The 22,913-nt window shown below is 47.2% G+C and overlaps 1 protein-coding gene across 1 annotated transcript in view; it reads left to right on the top strand.

Moving 5' to 3' along the window:
- LOC141995064 (coiled-coil domain-containing protein 33-like) overlaps positions 1-22,913 on the top strand; it is a 318,466-nt gene that overhangs the window by 176,274 nt on the left and 119,279 nt on the right. Inside the window, exon 10 of the mRNA XM_074965846.1 lies at positions 19,501-19,674. Coding sequence (XP_074821947.1) covers positions 19,501-19,674 — 174 coding nt within the window. The remainder of the gene's footprint in view (positions 1-19,500; positions 19,675-22,913) is intronic.

The raw sequence follows: 22,913 nt of genomic DNA, 5'->3' as shown, positions 1-22,913 counted from the left end.
GCCAGTCCCTCCATGTGACCTTGCTGCGACTGCTGCCAGCAAAATAGGTGTTCAGCCCACAAGAGGCACAAAGCTCAAGGACACTTTTAACAAATCCTTGGCCACCTTTCCAAATTGTTACTCATGGCTGCTAGGAGTGTCACACCAGTAGCAGGGGTAGAACTCAGATCCTCTTGTTCCCAAAGGGGAATCGTCATTAGCTCTTAGCACTGTAGGGCCTAGGACACACAGTTGAGCATGTTTGAGCCAACCACTGGAGGGCCGTAACACACACATAGACTGGTCAATTCACTCCAGTCTTATTACCAAAATCATAGTCCAGCATCAAACTATTCCCCCTCCCCACACAAAAATGATATCCATAAAGTTAATTTGGGATGGAACCTAATGTCATTCCATTTATTTCATTGCTATTTTCACCTGGGGAGCTGCACCACTGGGGCATGGCTGGCTGGTTTGGTACTTCGGAGTAATTACTCAGGGGGGGTCAATGAAAAAGGGTCTGTGTGTGATGAATTATTCACATGGGTGTCACTAAGTGCAGAATTAATCCCTTTCCTTCCAGCTGGCTGCTGCACTAAATTATCACTCCCGGTCATGTGGGAAAATGCTGCAGAATTCATTTAGCTGATTATTGTTTTGATCTGGGAGCTGCAATTTTTTTTCTCTTCTCCCTCCTCATACCCCACTGTCGTCCCCCCCCCCCCCCGCCCCTTCCCAGTAACATATGAAAGAGTCAAAGCAGGAAACAAAAAGCACCAGAGTCAGACCTGTGTTTGGAATGTTTTTATTCTTTGTCTTTTAGAAGCTTGTTTCAGCAAATAGATCCATGCAACAATGCAACTGAATGAACGTGTTGCCACTGACACAAAGGAAAAGGAGAGGTTGGAACCTCTTGGCAGGTTCAAGCAATCTCAGCTTTGCAAAGCACTGATATATTTTTTATTTAACCCTTTGGAAACTACGCACATCTTCCTGAGCAACCAAGTTGGCTGGAAGTGCAGAATGGGCCAGCAGACTAAGGGTTACATTGAGTGAAAATCATGTTCATGTTGATAGAAGCGAGGGACTGAACACTAGCTAGCTGCGGGCATAGAGCTGCTGTGTAAGGTTCCTATGCCTAACGCTGCCAATGCAACTCATTCCTGACCTGCAGCGTCTCCTGCTATTCCCACACATAGCTCTGCCATTCACCTCTGTCCTGGGCTGCATCCCCAGTGCCAGGCTCCCACACAGCTAGAGCAATATACTTCAATCCTGATGTGCAGATCCTTGGCCTGTTCCACCCTTAAGCCCTTTCAGTGCCACCAAATAGAGCTCTACCTGTGCATCTCTGTCCTGAACTCCACTACTTCCCCTGCCCCTCCCAGAGCTCTGCCAAGGCACCTTCATTCTGACCTGTGCCTCTTTCCTTGCAATGCCAACACTAAATCTCTACACAGTTTTGCCAATGCACCTCCTTTGTGATGCACAACGGCCCGTATCTCTGTTGTGCTAGATTGTGCCAAACCACGTGGCACCTTCCCAACCATGGTGAGACCAAGCTGGGGCCCCCATCCCCTCTGTGGCCCTCGCCCTGTCCCTCCTCTTCCCCCGCAGGCCCTGCCCTCAGCCAAGTCGGAATTTAGATGGAATTAGGGTTGCCAACTTTCTAATTGCACAAAAATGACCCTTGCCCTTCTCCCTGTCCCGCCCCTTCCCTGAGCCCCTTCCTCTTCTCTGAGGCCCCACCCTCCACTCACTCCAGCCCCCTCTCTCCATCACTCGCTGTCCCCCACCCTCACTCACTGGGATGAGGCGGGGGGAGGGCTCCAGCTGGGGGTGTGGGATATGGGGTAGGGCCAGACATGAGGGGTTCAGGGTGCAGGAGGGGTCTCCGTACTGGAGAAGGGGGTTGGGGTGCAGGAGGGGGTGAGGGCTCCAGCTGGAGGTGTGGGCTCTGGAGTGGGGCTGGGGCCAAGGGGGTTGGCACGTGGGAGGGGGCTCAGGGCTGGGATAGGAGGTTGGGGTGTGGGAGGGGGTGAGGGCTCTGGGAGGGAGTTTGGGTGTGGAAGGGTGTTCTGACCTGGGGAAGGGGGTTGGGGTGCAGGTGGGGGTGCAGGGTCTGGGAGGGAGTTAGGGTGTGGGTGGGGGTTCTGACCTGTGGCAAGGGGTTCGGGATGCAGGCACTTATCTCAGGTGGCTCCCGGTCAGTGGCCCAGCGGGGCTAAGGCAGGCTCCCTGCCTGCCCTGGCTCCGCGCTGCTCCCGGAAGTGGGCGGCACGTCTGGACCCTAGGCTGTGGCACAGGTCAGGTAGCTCTGCACAATGTGCACTGCCTGCGCCCACAGGCGTCGCCCCCACAGCTCCCATTGGCCGCAGTTCCCAGCCAATGAGAGCTGCAGAGCCGATGCTGGGGGTGGGGCCAGCACGCGGAGCTTCCCTGATCGCCCCTGCACCTAAGGGCCAGACATGCCGGCCACTTCCGGGGAACTTCACAGAGCCAGGGCAGGCAGGGAGCCTACCTTAGCCCCGATGTACCGCCGACCAGACTTTTAATGGCTCGGTCAGCAGTGTTGATCAGGGCTGCCAGGGTCCCTTTTCGACTGGGCTTTCCAGTTGAAAACTGGACGCCTGGCAGCCCTAGCTGGACTCCAGAGTGGGCCGGGGAGCTGCAGACCCTTCACCTGCCCAAGGCATGTGTCTCCGCCCCCAGAACCCCGTGCCCAGGGCAGGTGTGGAATGTCCGCGGCTCTCCACAGCTGCCCACGTGGCTCTTACCCCGACCCTGCTCCAGCCTGCTTTGAAAGGCTGCAGACAATAGCAGACTTCAGTCTACTTGCATTTCTCTGGTGCTAGGACCTGCAAACAAAGGAGATGTTTCATAGCACAGCTCGCTGCTGTCCTTGAACTAATTATACCAACCAATTAGGATACAGTCATCCTCTCAGCTCCCTTTCCATCCACACATACCTCCGCACCCCAGAAAGGCAGGAGCTTACCTTTAGTGAGTAATCATAATCTTAGGGTCTGAATTTTCAGTTACTAGGTTTAGGGCCTGACCTTAGAAAGTGCTGAGCCCCTTGTAAGGGGGTGTTGAGTGCTCTCAATTCCTTTGACTTTAAAGGGAGTGGAGAGGACTCAGCACTTTGCAAGATAGGACCCTGACTGGAAAAATATGTATCGTGAGTGGACAGCAATTGACACTATGTCAAAGTGCTATATTATATGGCTCTATCATGTTACATTAGGCCCACTAGAGTCACACCAGGGATGACTATGGTTTCATAGATATTTAGGTCAGAAGGGACCATTATGATCATCTAGTCTGACCTCCTGCACAACGCAGGCCACAGAATTTCACCCACCACTCCTGCAAAAAACCTCACACCTATATCTGTGCTATTGAAGTCCTCAAATCACAGTTTAAAGACTTCAAGGAGCAGTTTGGGGTAATATCTTCCAAAACAAGCTCAGATACTCTGGCAATAGGTGTGTTATAAAAATCTATTCCCCTTTGCAGGAAGGAGGCAGAGATTTGACCCAGAAAAGGGAGAAGAGCTGCAGACTCCACAAAGTCCACTAGGGACTTCGTTATTGCTATTGGTGTTATGTGGAAGGCACCCAGATACTATGGTGATGGGTGGCAGTATAAAACCAATAGATCCATCCATCCCTGAGTCTTCACTTTCAGACATGGGCAAAACCCCTAGGCCAGATCTGAGTATTTTCTCTGAATCTTTTAATAAGTTCATCTCAGGAGCTCCTCCCATGTTAATTAGCAATAAGCTCTTGGGCAGGCAGGCAGAGTTATAAGAAATGGAACTGCTTTAAATGTGCCAAAAAGCCACATGGATTGTGGATTAAAGTAACCAGAAAAAGGCCCTCTTGTTCCTGAATGAGTGTCTGCACATGGAGTTATTCTGGAATACAGTAGCTTTAAATTCACACCCTACCTTATTCCATGATAACTTTCATGTGTAGAATAGCTCTTCTTGCCGATGCTCTGCTGTGACATTCCCCTCTGGTGTTATCTGGACCGGTGATCTGCTAGGTCACTCCAATCCTCAACTCTGGGAACCAGCCTTACCCTGCTCTGCTGTGAGAACACTCACTCCCGGGCTGTTCATGCACAGCCTCTAGCATGTAAGCCGCTCCCAGTTATGTGAGTGGACACTTTTGGACAGCCGCTGCTTGGATTGTGCAACCGAATGACATTAGCCAATATCTCTGGTCCCAGACACAACCCTAGGAACCTCCGTCTTGCAGTGTCCAGTTATGCCCACTGGACGCTGCAAGCTTATATGAGTTCATCAGTTTAACAAAGAAATTGATATGTACCAGGCTTGTTATCCCAAGGAGAGTCTCTGACACACTTCAAACCAAATGCACTGCTTCAGGTAGAATAAACAAACAAATGTATTAACTGCAAAAATAGATTTTAAGTGATTATAAGTCAAAGCTCAACAAGTCAGATTTGGTCAAATGAAATAAAAGCAGAACACATTCTAAGCTGATCTTAACACTTTCAGTGCCCTTACAAACGTAGATGCTTCTCACCACAGGCTGGCTGGCTGCCCTTCAGCCAGACTCTCCCCTTTGATCAGCGCTTCAGTCACTTGGTGGTGGTGTTGGTAGATGGAGGTGGAAGAGAGAGAGAGACACCATGACAAATGTCTCTCCCTTTTATCATGTCCTTTCTTCCCTCTTGGCTTTGTGTCGTCCCCCCCGCCCCCCGAGTCAGGTGAGCATTACCTCATTGTAGTCCCAAACTGACCAAGGGAAGGAGGGTGATTCACCTGAGAGTCCAACAGATCCTTTGTTGCTGCCTAGGACAATGTCCTTTGTTCCTGTGAGGCTGGGCTGGGTTTATCCCATACATGTCCTGATGAGGTGTGAACTGCCCCTCTGCTCTTGGACAGTTTTGCTTGGGCCTCTGCTCCTGGAGAGTTTTTGCCTGGGCTTGTTTTAAGACATGAGGACACATTTTCGGCCTCACAACTATATACATGAAATTACAACCTATAGCATTACTATAATAACAATGCTCAGTGCATCATGAGCCTTCCGAAGACACCCGACATGACAGACTTTGCATTGGATACCACACAATCATACTATAAAGATGAGCATGGAGGTGCAGGGTGTTCCCCCTGAGGTACAAAGTGTCACATCTGCTCAGTCTCCCCTCAGCCAGCCCCAAGTTAAGGCCTGGTCCACAAACAGAGTTGCCCCAGTAGATCCTAAACTGTGAATTTAAACTGATGCAACCCTCTATGCAGATATTCTGATTTCAGTTGAGCATAAGCTTTCATTAGCTACAGCTCATTTCATTGGATGCATGTTGTGGAAAATACAGTGGGGAGATTTTATATACACAGAGAACATGAAACAATGGGTGTTACCATACACACTGTAACAAGAGTGATCAGGTAAGGTGAGCTATTACCAGCAGGAGAGCGGGGTGTGTGGGGGGGGACTTTGTAGTGGTAATCAAAGTGGGCCATTTCCAGCAGTTGACAAGAACGTGTGAGGAACAGTATGGGGGGAAATAAACATGGGGAAATAGTTTTACTTTGTGTAATGACACATCCACTCCGAGTCTATTCAAGCCTAAGTTAATTGTATTCAGTTTGCAAATTAATTCCAATTCAGCAGTCTCTCATTGGACTCTGTTTTTGAAGTTTTTCTGTTGAAGAATTGCCACTTTTAGGTCTGTAATCGAGTGACCAAAGAGATTGAAGTGTTCTCCGACTGGTTTATGAATGTTATAATTCTTGACGTCTGATTTGTGTCCATTTATTCTTTTACGTAGAGACTGTCCAGTTTGGCCAATGTACATGGCAGAGGGGCATTGCTAGCACACAATGGCATAAATCACATTGGTAGATGTGCAGGTGGACAAGCCTCTGATCGTGTGGCTGATGTGATTAGGCCCTATGATGGTGTCCCCTGAATAGATATGTGGACACAGTTGTCAACGGGCTTTGTTGCAAGGATAGGTTCCTGGGTTAGTGTTTTTGTTGTGCGGTGTGTGGTTGCTGGTGAGTATTTGCTTGAGGTTGGAGGGCTGTCTGTAAGCAAGGACTGGCCTGTCTTCCAAGATCTGTGAGAGTGATGGGTCGTCCTTCAGGATAGGTTGTAGATCCTTGATGATGCATTGGAGAGGTTTTAGTTGGGGGCTGAAGGTGATGGCTAGTGGCGTTCTGTTATTTTCTTTGTTGGGCCTGTCCTGTCCTGTAGTAGGTAACTTCTGGGTACTCTTCTGGCTCTGTCAATCTCTTTCTTCACTTCAGCAGGTGGGTATTGTAGTTGTAAGAATGCTTGATAGAGATCTTGTAGGTGTTTGTCTCTGTCTGAGAGGTTGGAGCAAATGTGGTTGTATTGTAGAGCTTGGCTGTAGACAATGGATCGTGTGGTGTGGTCTGGATGAAGGCTGGAGGCATGTAGGTAGGAATAGCGGTCAGTAGGTTTCCGGTATAGGGTGGTGTTTATGTGACCATCACTTATTAGCACCGTAGTGTCCAGGAAGTGGATCTCTTGTGTGGACTGGTCCAGGCTGAGGTTGATGGTGGGATGGAAATTGTTGAAATCATGGGGGAATTCCTCCAGGGCTTCTTTTCCATGGGTCCAGATGATGTAGCTCATGAAAGCTTATGCTCAAATAAATTTGTTAGTCTCTAAGGTGCCACAAGTACTCCTTTTCTTGTTTTTTTTGCGGATACAGACTAACACGGCTGCTACTCTGAAACCTGATTTCAGTTGGAGTTGCTTTTTTTGCTTTAGCTTCAGTTTATTGGGACAAGATGAAGTCCACCTGAAATAAACCTCTTTCAGACCTAGACTCAACTTAAAAAATTAGATCAACCTAGCCACATTGTGCAGGGCTGTGAATAATTTCTCAAAGATAGGTCGACCTAACCCCCAATGTAGACATGGCTAAATTGATGGAAGAATTCTTCTGTGGAGCTAGCTACTGCCTCTCAAAAAGATGGATTCACTACTGTGACAGGGTCGGGCCAGATGGCTATAGGAGAGTAATAGAAGGCAGATATATTAGCCCTAGGCTAAATAGGTCCCTTTTCCCTGTGTAAGGTAACAGGGAAGGTTGCAGAACAATCCGGAACCTTCTGGAGTCAATTAAGAGAGACAGGCTGATTAGAACACCTGCAGCCAATCAAGAAGCTGCTAGAATCAATTAAGGCAGGCTAATCAGGGCACCTGGGTTTAAAAAGGAGCTCACTTCAGTTTGTGGTGTGCGTGTGAGGAGCTGGGAGCAAGAGGCACTAGGAGCTGAGAGTGAGAACGCGGACTTTTGGAAGATTGAGGTGTACAAGCATTATCAGACACTAGGAGGAAGGTCCTATGGTGAGGATAAAGAAGGTGTTGGGAGGAGGCCATGGGGAAGTAGCCCAGGGAGTTGTAGCTGTCACACAGCTGTTCCAAGAGGCACTCTAGACAGCTGCATTCCACAGGGCCCTGGGCTGGAACCCAGAGTAGAGGGCGGGCCCGGGTTCCCCCCAAATCCTCCCAACTCCTGGCCAGACACAGGAGGAGTCGACCTGGACTGTGGGTTCAGAAAAACGGCCAAGCTGAGGGCTGCCATGAAGCTCCAAGGCGAGAAAATCCGCCAATAAGCACAAGACCCACCAAGGTAGAGCAACAAGAAAAGGAGTACTTGTGGCACCTTAGAGACTAACCAATTTATTTGAGCATAAGCTTTCGTGAGCTACAGCTCACTTCATCGGATGCATTCAGTGGAAAATACAGTGAGGAGATTTATGTACACACAGAACATGAAAAAATGGGTGTTATCATACACATTGTAAGGAGAGTGATCCCTTAAGATGAGCTGTTACCAGCAGGAGAGCGGGGCGGGGTAGGGGGGGAGAAAACCTTTTGTAGTGATAATCAAGGTGGGCCATTTCCAGCAGTTAACAAGAACGTCTGAGGAACAGTGGGGGGGGGGGAATAAACATGGGGAAATAGTTTTACTTTGTGTAAGGACTCATCCACTCCCAGTCTCTATTGAAGCCTGAGTTAATTGTATCCAGTTTGCAAATTAATTCCAATTCAGCAGTCTCTCGTTGGAGTCTGTTTTTGAAGTCTTTTTGTTGTAATATTGTGACTTTTAGGTCAGAGATCGAGTGACCAGAGAGATTGAAGTGTTCTCCGACTGGTTTATGAATGTTATAATTCTTGACATCTGATTTGTTTCCATTTATTCTTCTGCCCCTCCACCCCCACGAACATGATACTGTTCTGTGGTGACCCAGAATCCTATTTTCGACGTCTCCGACTCAAGGAATATTTCCAACATACCTCTGAACAACATACTCATCCACAGAGACCTTCCTACCAACACTACAAAAAGAAGGATTCTAGGTGGACTCCTCCTGAAGGTCAAAACAACAGACTGGACTTCTACATAGAGTGCTTCCACCAACGTGCACAGGCTGAAATTGTGGAAAATCAGCATCACTTGGCCCATAACCTCAGCTGTGCAGAACACAATGCCATCCACAGCCTCAGAAACAACTCTGACATCATAATCAAAAAGGCTGATAAAGGAGGTGCTGTCGTCATCATGAATAGGTCGGAATATGAACAAGAGGCTGCTCAGCAGCTCTCCAACACCACTTTCTATGAGCCTTACCCTCTGATCCTACTGAGGGTTACCAAAAGAAACTACAGCACTTGCTCAAGAAACTCCCTGAAAAAGCGCAAGAACAAATCCGCACAGACACACCCCTGGAACCCCAACCTGGGGTATTCTATCTGCTACCCAAGATCCATAAACCTGGAAATCCTGGATGCTCCATCATCTCAGGCATTGGCACCCTGACAGCAGGATTGTCTGGCTATATAAACAGGTTTCAGAGTAAGAGCCGTGTTAGTCTGTATTCGCAAAAAGAAAAGGAGTACTTGTGGCACCTTAGAGACTAACCAATTTATTTGAGCATAAGCTTTCGTGAGCTACAGCTCACTTCATCGGATGCATACTGTGGAAAGTGTAGAAGATCTTTTTATATACACACAAAGCATGAAAAAATACCTCCTCCCACCCCACTCTCCTGCTGGTAATAGCTTATCTAAAGTGACCACTCTCTTTACGATGTGTATGATAATCAAGGTGGGCCATTTCCAGGACAAATCCAGGGTTTAACAAGAACGTCTGGGGGGGGGGGGTAGGAAAAAACAAGGGGAAATAGGTTACCTTGCATAATGACTTAGCCACTCCCAGTCTCTATTCAAGCCTAAGTTAATTGTATCCAATTTGCAAATGAATTCCAATTCAACAGTTTCTCGCTGGAGTCTGGATTTGAAGTTTTTTTGTTGTAATATAGCAACTTTCATGTCTGTAATCGCGTGACCAGAGAGATTGAAGTGTTTTCCGACTGGTTTATGAATGTTATAATTCTTGACATCTGATTTGTGTCCATTTATTCTTTTACGTAGAGACTGTCCAGTTTGACCAATGTACATGGCAGAGGGGCATTGCTGGCACATGATGGCATATATCACATTGGTAGATGTGCAGGTGAACGAGCCTCTGATAGTGTGGCTGATGTGATTAGGCCCTGTGATGGTGTCCCCTGAATAGATATGTGGACCCAGTTGTCAACGGGCTTTGTTGCAAGGATAGGTTCCTGGGTTAGTGGTTCTGTGGTGTCGTGTGTGATTGCTGGTGAGTATTTGCTTCAGGTTGGGGGGCTGTCTGTAGGCAAGGACTGGCCTGTCTCCCAAGATTTGTGAGAGTGATGGGTTGTCCTTCAGGATAGGTTGTAGATCCTTGATGATGCATTGGAGAGGTTTTAGTTGGGGGCTGAAGGTGATGGCTAGTGGCGTTCTGTTATTTTCTTTGTTGGGCCTGTCCTGTAGTAGGTGACTTCTGGGTACTCTTCTGGCTCTGTCAATCTCTTTCTTCACTTCAGCAGGTGGGTATTCATAGAATCAATAGAATCATAGAATATCAGGGTTGGAAGGGACCCCAGAAGGTCATCTAGTCCAACCCCCTGCTCGAAGCAGGACCAATTCCCAGTTAAATCATCCCAGCCAGGGCTTTGTCAAGCCTGACCTTAAAAACCTCTAAGGAAGGAGATTCTACCACCTCCCTAGGTAACGCATTCCAGTGTTTCACCACCCTCTTAGTGAAAAAGTTTTTCCTAATATCCAATCTAAACCTCCCCCATTGCAACTTGAGACCATTACTCCTCGTTCTGTCATCTGCTACCATTGAGAACAGTCTAGAGCCATCCTCTTTGGAACCCCCTTTCAGGTAGTTGAAAGCAGCTATCAAATCCCCCCTCATTCTTCTCTTCTGCAGACTAAACAATCCCAGCTCCCTCAGCCTCTCCTCATAAGTCATGTGCTCTAGACCCCTAATCATTTTTGTTGCCCTTCGCTGGACTCTCTCCAATTTATCCACATCCTTCTTGTAGTGTGGGGCCCAAAACTGGACACAGTACTCCAGATGAGGCCTCACCAGTGTCGAATAGAGGGGAACGATCACGTCCCTCGATCTGCTCGCTATGCCCCTACTTATACATCCCAAAATGCCATTGGCCTTCTTGGCAACAAGGGCACACTGTTGACTCATATCCAGCTTCTCGTCCACTGTCACCCCTACGTCCTTTTCTGCAGAACTGCTGCCTAGCCATTCGGTCCCTAGTCTGTAGCGGTGCATTGGATTCTTCCATCCTAAGTGCAGGACCCTGCACTTATCCTTATTGAACCTCATCAGATTTCTTTTGGCCCAATCCTCCAATTTGTCTAGGTCCTTCTGTATCCTATCCCTCCCCTCCAGCGTATCTACCACTCCTCCCAGTTTAGTATCATCCGCAAATTTGCTGAGAGTGCAATCCACACCATCCTCCAGATCATTTATGAAGATATTGAACAAAACCGGCCCCAGGACCGACCCCTGGGGCACACCACTTGACACCGGCTGCCAACTAGACATGGAGCCATTGATCACTACCCGTTGAGCCCGACAATCTAGCCAGCTTTCTACCCACCTTATAGTGCATTCATCCAGCCCATACTTCCTTAACTTATTGTAGTTGTAAGAATGCTTGATAGAGATCTTGTAGGTGTTTGTCTCTGTCTGAGGGGTTGGAGCAAATGTGGTTGTATTGTAGAGCTTGGCTGTAGACAATGGATCGTGTGGTGTGGTCAGGGTGAAAGCTGGAGGCATGTAGGTAGGAATAGCGGTCAGTAGGTTTCCGGTATAGGGTGGTGTTTATGTGACCATCGCTTATTAGCACCGTAGTGTCCAGGAAGTGGATCTCTTGTGTGGACTGGTCCAGGCTGAGGTTGATGGTGGGATGGAAATTGTTGAAATCATGGTGGAATTCCTCAAGGGCTTCTTTTCCATGGGTCCAGATGATGATGTTGTCATCAATATAACGCAAATAGAGTAGGGACATTAGGGGACGAGAGCTGAGGAACCGTTGTTCTAAGTCAGCCATAAAAATGTTGGCATACTGTGGGGCCATGCAGATACCCATAGCACTGCTGCTGATTTGAAGGTATACATTGTCCCCAAAGGTGAAATAGTTATGGGTGAGGACAAAGTCACAAAGTTCAGCCACCAGGTTTGCCATGACATTATCGGGGATACTGTTCCTGACGGCTTGTAGTCCATCTTTGTGTGGAATGTTGGTGTAGAGGGCTTCTACATCCATAGTGGCCAGGACGGTGTTTTCAGGAAGATCACCAATGGATTGTAGTTTCCTCAGGAAGTCAGTGATGTCTTGAAGATAGCTGGGAGTGCTGGTAGCTTAGGGCCTGAGGAGGGAGTCTATATAGCCAGAAGAAAAGGAGTACTTGTGGCACCTTAGAGACTAACAAATTTATTTGAGCATAAGCTTTCGTGAGCTACAGCTCACTTCATCGGATGCATTCAGTGGAAAATACAGTGGGGAGATTTATATACACAGAGAACATGAAACAATGGGTGTTACCATACACACTGTAACAAGAGTGATCAGGTAAGGTGAGCTATTACCAGCAGGAGAACGGGGCTCCTGGGGAAGAGCTGAGAGGAAAACAAGGGAAATCAGCTGTTGCCATCAGCTAATTAAACAACATATGCACAAACCTCTTAGGACACAAAAATCCAATTCTGTTCTAAAAAAAAGTAAATTTTATTAATTAGAAAAAAAGAAGAAAATACATCTGGGACTTAGGCTTTTGCTAGATTTAAAAAAAAATTACAAGGATTAAGCATCAAGAATAGCTCTCTTGAGGTCCAGTTTAAAGGTTACAAACAAAACAAAAGCCCCTGGGGTTAGCACAGAGGAATCCACAAGCCATAAAGAAATAAAAGGGATAAACCTAAACCTAAAAAGGGGTAAACCTGTCTTGCTAGACATTTCCTGATCTACTTACATATCTGGAGTTTTAGGTGAGTAGTTTCTAGGTATGATACTGATAATTTTTCATACCTGGCCCAAGTTTCTCACAGCATAACTGCGTCCTGTCTGCCTCTCCCCGAGAATGACAACCGACCAACAAAAAGGGAGTCTTGTGTCAATTTTTAAAAGTTCTAGCCTTCCCATTGGCTCTTTTGGCCAGGTGCCCACTCACTTCCTTTTACCTATGCATAGCAGTGAGATTTTTTAACCCTTTACAGGTAGAGCAATTAGAGGACAGCTACTAAGAAGGATTTTATAGCTACTGGCTGGCTGGGTGTCCATAAAAGGGAGCAACCTCCCCCCTCTTTCATTTATCACAATGATACTGCCCTCCTTTGTAAAGTGCTGTGAGATCTACACAGGTAAAGCACCACATAAGAGCTAGGTATTATCATAATCTCAACTGAGGGCTTTAGGGTCATATATTTAAATATGTAATATATTTAAATAAGGTAAAGAGGATGACTTGGGTAAATATAGGCCTTTCAGTCTGATATCAATCCTGGGCAAGATAATGGAGTGGCTGATATGGGACATGATCAATAAAGAATTAAAGAAGGGTAATGTAATTAATTCTAATCAACATGGTCTTATGGAAAATAGATACCATCAAACTAACTTGATATCTTCTTTTGATGAGATCACAAGTTTGGTTGATCAAACTAATAGTGTTAATGCAGGATCCCTGGATTTCTGTAAGGTGTTTGACTTGGTACCACATGACATTTTGATGAAAAAACTAAAATGATACAAAATTAACACGGCATAGATTAATTGGATTAAAAGCTGACTAACTCTCAAAATGTAATTGTAAACAGGTAATCATCATTGAATAGGTGTATTTCTAGTGGGATCCTGCAGAGATCTGTTCTTGGCCCTACACTATTTAATATTTTTATCGATAACCTAGAAGAAAACATAAAATCATTACTGATAAAGTTTGCAGATGACATGATAACTCGGGGAGTGGTAAATAATGAAGAGGAGTGATACAGAGCAATCTGGGTGCAAGCAAACAATATGTGTTTTAATACTGCTAAATGTAAATGTATACATCTAGGAATGCAGGTCATACTTACAGGATGGGGATTCTATCCTGGGACGCAGTGATTCTGAGAAAGATTTGGGGTCATGGTGGATAAGCTGAATGTGAGCTCAGTGTGATGCTGTGGCCAAAGGGCTAACGCAATCCCGGGATGCATAAACAGGGGAATCTTGAGTTGGAGTAGAGAGATTATTTTACCTCTGTACTTGGCACTGTGGTGCGACTGCAGCTGTAATACTGTGTCCAGTTCTGGTGTCCACAATTCAAGAAGGATGTTGATAACTTGGAGAGGGTTCATGTAAGAGCCACAAGAATGACTAAAGGATTAGAAAACGTGATGTACAGTGATAGACTGAAGGAGTTCAATCTATTTAGCTTAACAAACAGGAGGTTAAGGGATAACTTGATCACAGTTTATATGTGCCTACATGGGGAAAGGTAGAACATGATCCAATGTCTTGAAGTTGAAGCTGGACAAATTGAGACTGGAAATGAGGTGTATATTTTTAACTGTAAGGGTAATTAACAACTGGAACCATTTACCATGGATCAAGATTGGACGTTGTTCTAAAATGTATGGTCTAGGAATTATTTTGGGGCAGTTCTCTGGCCTGTGTTATGGAGGAGATCAGACTAGATGATCACAGTGGTCCCTTCTGACCTTGCAATTTATGAATTAATAAAGATTAATGAATCTGTGTATTGTTCCATTCAACAGTGATACAAAGGACAGAAGAGAAAAACATACTTTTTTTCAGGCTAACCAAACTCAACCTAGATCCGTCATTGCCTAGGTAACTTTAATTTATTACACTGATGCCATTTAAAAATGAAGGGGCAGATCCTCAGTTGGTATAAATTGTCATAGCTCCATTCAGCTGCCATAGCTCTGTGGAGCTATGACAATTACACCAGCTGACGATCTGCCCCCAAAACAACCTGTTATGCAAACCTTTCTCTACCTGGAAACATGAGCTTGACATTGACAGGGGAAACATCTCTTATTTTTCTCACATTCTGTCACTTAAAACATTGTAACCAAGTAACATGTTTTTTTCCTTAACAAATAAGGGTTCTGGGCTGATCACATGTGTGTATCTTCATCTTACAGTCAAACTAAACAGCCACCATATGTAGCTCCTTTAAAGTGACAAATGGTGACAGACTGCTAAGTACAATGCAGGAAGGGCTGTAAGGAGACAGGATCAATTAGCCAGATAAAAGATCTGGGGTAGAAAGGCCTCTTTGAAACAGTAGCATTTTTTTCAGTGTTTATGTGTATTTGCCTGTACAGGTAACTATGCATAATATTGTCAAACCTGTCTAGAGGATTTAGAATCAGAGTGAAATCCTGGCCTGAATGAAGTCAATGGCAAAACTCCCATTGACTTAAACAAGGCCTGGGATTTTCTCTGATTTTAATGGAAAAGACCTTTCTAAATCCCCTGTACTGCTTTGAAAGTCTCAACCTATACCCGCCTGTCTGTAGTGTTGGTGTCTATATTTATCCCTCGGGGGGGGGGGGGGAGAGAGAAAATAAATATTGCCAAAAGAAATGAAATGCCATTGAATGAATGGGCAGACTCCCAGGCTCTCTCATTATTCTCTGCCAGCTTCCTGCCTGCAATAATCCCAGCGCTGCCTGACTAGACAGATCCCCTTATCGCAGTAGAAATTACATAAGAGTTATAGAATTGCTGCTGAAGGGAAACAGATTGGGCTGGGCTTGCTTTGTTAGATAACTAATGAGTGGGATACAGCAGGGCAAAGCCAAAAGGGGGGCGGGGGGAAATGAATATCTTTGTTAAAGAGAATTTGTCAGTTTCTGCCTGCTACTCCCAGAGGAGTGTTCTGGGGAGAGCTAATTGAATTAAGAACATGTGCACTTCTGCTAGCAAACACTCTTTATCTCCGTCGAGTGAAGATGGCAGGCAAAGAGATGGGATTCATGGTAATTTCAGCTTGGCCAACAGCAGCTGTATGCTGCAAACTTGTAATTGCAGAGAACATGATAAACTGTTGCATTTTGCATGATCCTGTCCCCTGGGGAGGGCAGGTTCAGGGAAGGGCAGGAGGGATTTCCACTTGGCAGTATGGTGCCTTGCTTTCTTTGATGCCAGAGGAGACTTTCTGAGGTCAAGGCCCCCAGCTTAATGAAATGCATCAGCACAGAAGACAGCATCTGATGGCGTTAATGAGGCAGCAATTGGGAAGGTCATGAAGGCATCTTTAGAGCACTTGGAAACTTCCTTGTTCTGTACATAGTCTCCCCCAGTTGCAGCAGCTTTGGGGAATCAAGGAAGGAAAGGCACTCGGGCCAAAGGCTGCGGATGTGCGTTGTTTTGCGTCTTCAAAGACGGCTCCTCATTACTGAACTAACAAGATAGTGTCATCCACAGTCACGGAGCAAGACATAGAAAGGGCCATTTTGCCGCTTTCCATCACAGACACCAATTTGGCAAGTTAGAGGTGCATGATTACTTGGGCAGTGCTAAATGAAGAGACCGTCTGCAAGGCTCACACACCAATCCTGGGAGAGGGAGACTTGAGATTATTGCAATGAAAAATCCTCTGGCTCCATGGAGTTTGCACGGGCCCAGCTGAATCTTCTCCAATGAATGATCATTTCCCCTCTAGTTAAGGGCCTTTTGCCTTTCCCAGTTGTTTCGGCTGCTGGTGAATTTCCCTAATATTAGCTGTTTAATTGAGCCCTAAACCCATGCCTGTATCAGCACAGGAACAACTCCAAGGGCAATGGAATTATGTCTGTGCATCTCACCCTCCTGAGCACAGGCCACTTCAAATGCAGACAGGGATTTGAGCTGATGATAACACGTTAGTCAAAAGTCAGGCCTACAGATTACTGCAGAGGGGGGAGCTGCCACAGTATCAGAGAAACAGGGTTACTCCTTTGGGAACCAGGTTACTGATTATTATGGGGGTGCCATGGACTTTGCTGATTATTCCAGTACAGAAGTGATGGCCCTCAGGGACTAGTGTTAATATAGCCATTGGCATTCAGCAGCTTAGTAATCAGACACCTTGGAGAGCCATGGGACAAACTGTTGTCTGCCAAGAATGGGATCACTAGATAAGACACAGGCTCTGGGGAGTGGAGTCTTTGGCAACTAGTGTCACTGGGTAAGCTAGACTCGGAGACACCTGGCCTAGATCCACAAAACTATTTAGGCTCCTAACTCCCAGTGTCTGGATAAGAACCCAGAGCCTGTCCCTTCCCCAGTGAACCTAGTTACTGTCATGGGGAACAGTGGCACCTAGATTTGTTTTGTCAAAGAAATCACAAGCAGAGAAATGCAGAATAGCAGAATCAGATTGTAGAGGGAGTTGGCAGAGACATGGGGTCCAGGCCAGGGAGAGCAGAGATTGCTACAGCTCAGAAACCAGGGTGAGTGGCAATGTTTGGCAGAGGCCCTACACCAAAATACCAGGTCACGAATAAGGAGCATTGGCAGACCGGGGTACAAGCCCAACATTGCCACAGCATGTCACTGCTGAGCTGTGTTGTCAGAGGGGTGTGCCTGTTCATGGTATCCCAGCAGCTAGCCTCTGCCATGGGCCCAGTACTTACAGAAACCAAAATCTTCAAGTGGTGGAATAAATGAAACCAGGAAGAAGCTAAGAGCTGGGAGCCCCATCACCTCTGGGAGTAGCAGAAGGCAGGTGCTAATGCCAGCGGTGGTGGAGGGTGGTTGTAATTCATCAGGCAAATTCTGCAAAGCATAAAGCCACCCTCCCCTCCTCCACCATCCTAACCATGACCCCTCTTCCAGGGCGGCAGCAAGGGTTGTATGGACTCCATTGTTTATTTCATTAGATCCAACTTCCCTCTCTAACCAGATTAGATGGCAGTCAATAAAACCCAGGCTGGCGGGGGATGGGGACAGAGCTGAGTGGCTGGAAATGAAAGAAGGGAAAATCGCATTACAGTCCTGAATTAGCATCTGGCTCAGGCCCTGGTTCTGCTTGCTATGTGCACCACGCCAATCCCTTGCAAAGCCCACTGTGCTGGGACTACCCTAGGGACGTTTGCCACCGTACCGTGATCTTGTATGCTCTTGTGACCTGATGCAAAGCTCACTGTAGATTATGGCAAGGCTCCTCTTGACTTCAGTGAGCTCTGGATCAGGCCCAGAGAGAAAGAGGAGCAGGATCATTTGAATAAGGCTTTGCCTTTCTGGGACACCCTCCCTCAAAGGGTTTCAAAGTCTTTTCCAGATCTCCAATTAAGCCTCACGCCCGCCTTGTGTGGTGTGGTCAATGGTATTATCCCCCACTGGATGGATGGCAAAGTGAGGAGGCCCAAAAAGGTGAGCTGGTTTGTCCAGAGGCATACAGCAAATGGGAGCAGAGTCCGGCGTCTTAGCTCCTATTCCCTCTTGTCCCTCCCTGTATGGTTCTGGAGAAAATCAGGGCACAAAACAATACAGCAAACTGTTGGGTCACAAGACTCACCAGCAATGAGCCTAGTCTCAATGGCTAACATACCCAACCCCCCTCAGACCCACCTGCAGGAACCTCCAAGGTGCTTTGCCTTCCCTGCATCCACAGGGGAGCCGGTGTACACAGAGCAAAGGAAACCTGATTTTGGTCCTTCATTCTCCTCAAAGGTCTCCTCTCACAGAGGAAGGGAGGATGGTCCAGTCGTTAGAAATCCAGCTTCAGTTCCCTGCTGGGCCACATGCTTCCTGTGTGGCTTTGGGAAAGTTATTTTCTCGGTACTTCAGTTTCCCAGCTGTAAAATGGGAGGATTAGTATCTGCCTCCCACGCATGCACTAGGCTAAATATGGAAAGAGTGTGAGCTACTTGGATATTGCAGCAGTGGGGGTTGGGTAAGTACCTACAGTAGAAGCCCTCCATATCGAGAGCATGGGCTGGGCTTGGGTTGGGCTCCATGTTGAGGGCATGGGCACATCACCTGTTCCAATGGGAATCTTTTCCTTGCCATAGAGGGGTTGCTGGACAGAGTACTTCCTTCAGTCTCCTTTCCTGCACAGATACAGCATGTAGACCAGTCCGCCTCCTCCACTCCTGCCTTGCAAGATTGATCCTTCAGGACCAAGTGCAGGGGCTGCTCTCTACCCAGACCTCTCTCCTATGCAGCCAACTTTTTCACTAGGAGGGTGGTGAAGCACTGAATGGGTTACCTAGGGAGGTGGTGGAATCTCCTTCCTTTGAGGTTTTTAAGATCAGGCTTGACAAAGCCCTGGCTGGGATGATTTAGTTGGGGTTGGTCCTGCTTTGAGCAGGGGATTGGACTAGATGACCTCCTGAGGTTCCTTCCAACCCTGGGGAGGCACAGTCAGCCAGAAGAGAAGTCGGCCCCCTTTCCCAGCATGGGGCTGATGAGATGGAAGAGACATAAAAACCAGCATGTAGGCCAAGGGGCCAGACTGGGCTGTGAACAGGCACACGCGGATCTGTTGAGAAAGGCAGGTGCCACAGATACCTACCAGCTCACTTCAGGGAATTAAGCCTCATAAGTCTATAGGCCTCGAACACCACTGTGACACGGGGAGGGATTATTATCTCCACTTAGTAATAGAAAATTAGGGCCAGAGAGGTTAAGTGCAAGGCTCTAGCAGAGCCAGGAATCAGACCCACAACCATGTTCTGTGCTCCTAGTCCCAGGAGCCTTCCCCTCTCATTGGCTAGTTCACAGCCCCAGCAGGAGTCAGACAGAGCAGCACCTCTGAAAGTGAAGCCCATAGTGCCCAAGATCTGTTGTTTGACAGGGTTTGATTTTTTAGAAGCCCTGCACAACTCTCTGCCTGCTTTGTGTGCATGGCTATCCCAGTTGGGCACACCAACATGGCCAGAGCACATGGAAATTAGGGACAGGATTGCTCTCACATTTCTGGAGGCAGCTGGGGGCTTCTGGGCTATTGAAAATCAGGCCCGCAGGGTCTTGATTTCTAAGAAGCAAACACAGGAGAGAATAATGGTTATTCAGAACCCAGCCCCCCTGCTCTATTCAGCTCTGATCCATTACCTACATCCAAGCTCTCTCCATCTAAGCTGTATTGTTGTTTTTTCCAGAGACCGGATATGTTTCTCACCCCATCCAACACTGACACCCTTCCCATCCTGGATCCCAAACTCCTGAGGAAGATTGGGGCAATCAGAGTGCCCTGGGCACAATCTTCCTCTCTTGTACCATATGCTTCCATCAAAGGGGACAAATCAAAGTTAGTACCTCAGCCCCTGGACAAGGTAAGTTCTCTCCTTTCCCCGCTGACACAGATTGCCCACATAGGATTTAAGAGCATTGCATGGGAATCCAGGTCCCCCTGAGCAGGGTGCACTGCTGTCTATTAACCAATGAGATTTTCTCAGCCCTGCACTGGATTTGAATGGGTCTCCGACCTACTATGGAGATAATAAAATGGCTGTTACCATTCTTTCTCTGAGACCCTTGGGGATGGCATGTGCCATTCATTCCTTTTTCTTTCTAAATTGCAAGTGGCTTTCATGTTGGTGAAAGCAGCCAGATAGCAGTATTTTACACTGATGTGGTAACCCTAATGCTCCCTAGATCTCAGAGCATTTAAGAAAGGAGGGTAAACATCATTCTCCCTAGTCTACAGGTGGGGAAACTTGCACGTGGACACCAGCCCCAAGATCACACAGAGCAGAGTTGGGAGTGGAACCCAAGCCTCTGCACTTCCAAGTCCATGCACTATGTCCACAGGACCATGCTGCTTCCTCCTTTACAGAGGCTTGAACCTACAGCTGCTTGCAACACAAGTGATGCTGCTGTGCATGCATTTTTTGGCTTTGTTCTCTAACTGTGGTTACCAAGAAGCTTCTCCATGGGCCATACTTGCCAGCTGCAGAGATTCTTACTCCTTCCCCTGACCACTGTCAAAGACAGGATACTGGGCTAGATGGCCCATGGGTCTGATAAGATCTGGCAATTAGTATAATCCCTTCTTTCTACAGGGACTCGAGTTTTCTTTCCTTATCTAAGGGGACTGTTGGCCCCTTACTAAAACTTAGTGAGGGGGGGAGATTGGTTGGCCATCTCCCAGTACCAAAAGGAAGGGTCGGTGGGAAATCAGGACCCTGAGACTGACAGTCCCAGCAGTTACCTGAAAGGCAGTGACCATGAGATGGTCGAGTTCAGGATCCTGACACAAGGAAGAAAGGAGAGCAGCTGAATACAGACCCTGGACTTCAGAAAAGCAGACTTTGACTCCCTCAGGGAACTGATGGGCAGGATCCCCTGGGAGAATAACATGAGGAGGAAAGGAGTCCAGGAGAGCTGCTGTATTTTAAAGAATACTTCTTGAGGTTACAGGGACAAACCATCCCAATGTGTAGAAAGAATAGTAAATATGGCGGGTGACCAGCTTGGCTTAACAGTGAAATCCTTGCTGAACTTAAACACAAAAAAGAAGCTTACAAGAAGTGGAAGATTGGACAAAGGATGAGGAAGGAGTACAAAAATATTGCTCAGGCATGAAGGAGTGAAATCAGGAATGCCAACTCACACTTGGAGTTGCAGCTAGCAAGAGATGTTAAGAGTAACAAGAAAGGTTTCTTCAGGTATGTTAGCAACAAGAAGAAAGTCAAGGAAAGTGTGGGCCCCTTACTGAATGAGGGAGGCAACCTAGTGACAGAGGATGTGGAAAAAGCTAATGTACTCAATGCTTTTTTTGCCTCTGTCTTCACGAAAAAGGTCAGCTCACAGACTACTGCACAGGGCAGCACAGCATGGGGAGGAGGTGACCAGCCCTCTGTTGGAGAAAGAAGTGGTTCGGGACTATTTAGAAAAGCTGGACGAGCACAAGTCCATGGGGCTGGATGTGCTGCATCCGAGAGTGCTAAAGGAGTTGGCGGATGTGATTGCAGAGCCATTGGCCATTATCTTTGAAAACTCATGGCAATTGAGGGAGGTCCCAGACGACTTGAAAAAGGCTAATGTAGTGCCCATCTTTAAAAAAGGGAAGGAGGAGGATCTGGGGAACTACAGGCCAGTCAGCCTCACCTCAGACCCTGGAAAAATCATGGAGCAGGTCCTCAAGGAATCAATTCTGAAGCACTTCGAGGAGAGGAAAGTGATCAGGAACAGTCAGCATGGATTCACCAAGGGAAAGTCATGCCTGACTAATCTAATTGCCTTCTATGACGAGAAGACTGGCTCTGTGGATGAGGGGAAAGCAGTGGACGTGTTATTCCTTGACTTTAGCAAAGCTTTTGACACAGTCTCCCACAGTATTCTTGCCAGCAAGTTAGAGAAGTTTGGGCTGGATGAATGGAGAATAAGGTGGATAGAAAGCTGGCTAGATTGTCAGGCTCAACAGGTAGCGATCAATGGCTCCATGTTTAGTTGGCAGCCGGTATCAAGCGGAGTGCCCCAAGGGTTGGTCCTGGGGCCGGTTTTGTTCAATATCTTCATTAATGATCTGGAGGATGGCGTGGATTACACCCTCTGGAAGTTTGCAGATGACACTAAACTGGGAAGAGAGGTAGATATGTTGGAGGGTAGGGATAGGATACAGAGGGCCCTAGACAAATTAGAGGATTGGGCCAAAAGAAATCTGATGAGGTTCAACAAGGACAAGTGCGGAGTCCTGCACTTAGGATGGAAGAATCCCATGCACCGCTACAAACTAGGGACCGAATGGCTAGGCAGCAGTTCTGCAGAAAAGGACCTAGGGGTTACAGTGAATGAGAAGCTGGATATGGGTCAACAGTGTGCCCTTGTTGCCAAGAAGGCCAGTTGCATTTTGGGCTGTATAAGTAGGGGCATTGCCAGCAGATCGAGGGACATGATCTTTCCCCTCTAGTCGACATTGGTGAGGCCTCATCTGGAGTACTGTGTTCAGTTTTGAGCCCCACACTACAAGAAGGATGTGAAAAATTTGGAAAGCGTCCAGCGGAAGGCAACAAAAATGATTGGGGGACTGGAACACATGACTTATGAGGAGAGGCTGAGGGAACTGGGATTGTTTAGTCTGTGGAAGAGAAGAATGAGGGGGGATTTGATAGCTGCTTTCAACTACCTGAAAGGGGGTTCCAAAGAGGATGGATCTAGACTGTTCTCAGTGGTAGCAGATGACCGAACGAGGAGTAATGGTCTCAAGTTGCAGTGGGGGAGGCTTAGGTTGGACATTAGGAAAAACTTTTTCACTAGGAGGGTGGTGAAGCACTGGAATGGGTTACCTAGGGAGGTGGTGGAATCTCCTTCCTTAGAAGTTTTTAAGATCAGGCTTGACAAAGCCCTGGCTGGGATGATTTAGTTGGGGATTGGTCCTGCTTTGAGCAGGGGGTTGGACTAGATGACCTCCTGAGGTCCCTTCCAACCCTGATATTCTATGATTCTAATGGGGAGAGGCCAGTGCTCCAGGTCAGCCTGACTGACAGGGCAGGCAGGGTAACAAGGGAGTCAGGAGGCCAGGGGAGTCCCGTCCTCCTTGTGAGCGGAACTGCCAGACATTGCAAACCCA

Source organism: Natator depressus, chromosome 10 (assembly GCF_965152275.1).
Source record: "Natator depressus isolate rNatDep1 chromosome 10, rNatDep2.hap1, whole genome shotgun sequence".
NCBI classification, from domain to species: domain Eukaryota; kingdom Metazoa; phylum Chordata; order Testudines; family Cheloniidae; genus Natator; species Natator depressus.
Note: the sequence above shows the minus strand (reverse complement) of the source record. Positions and strands in the feature narration are given on the sequence as shown.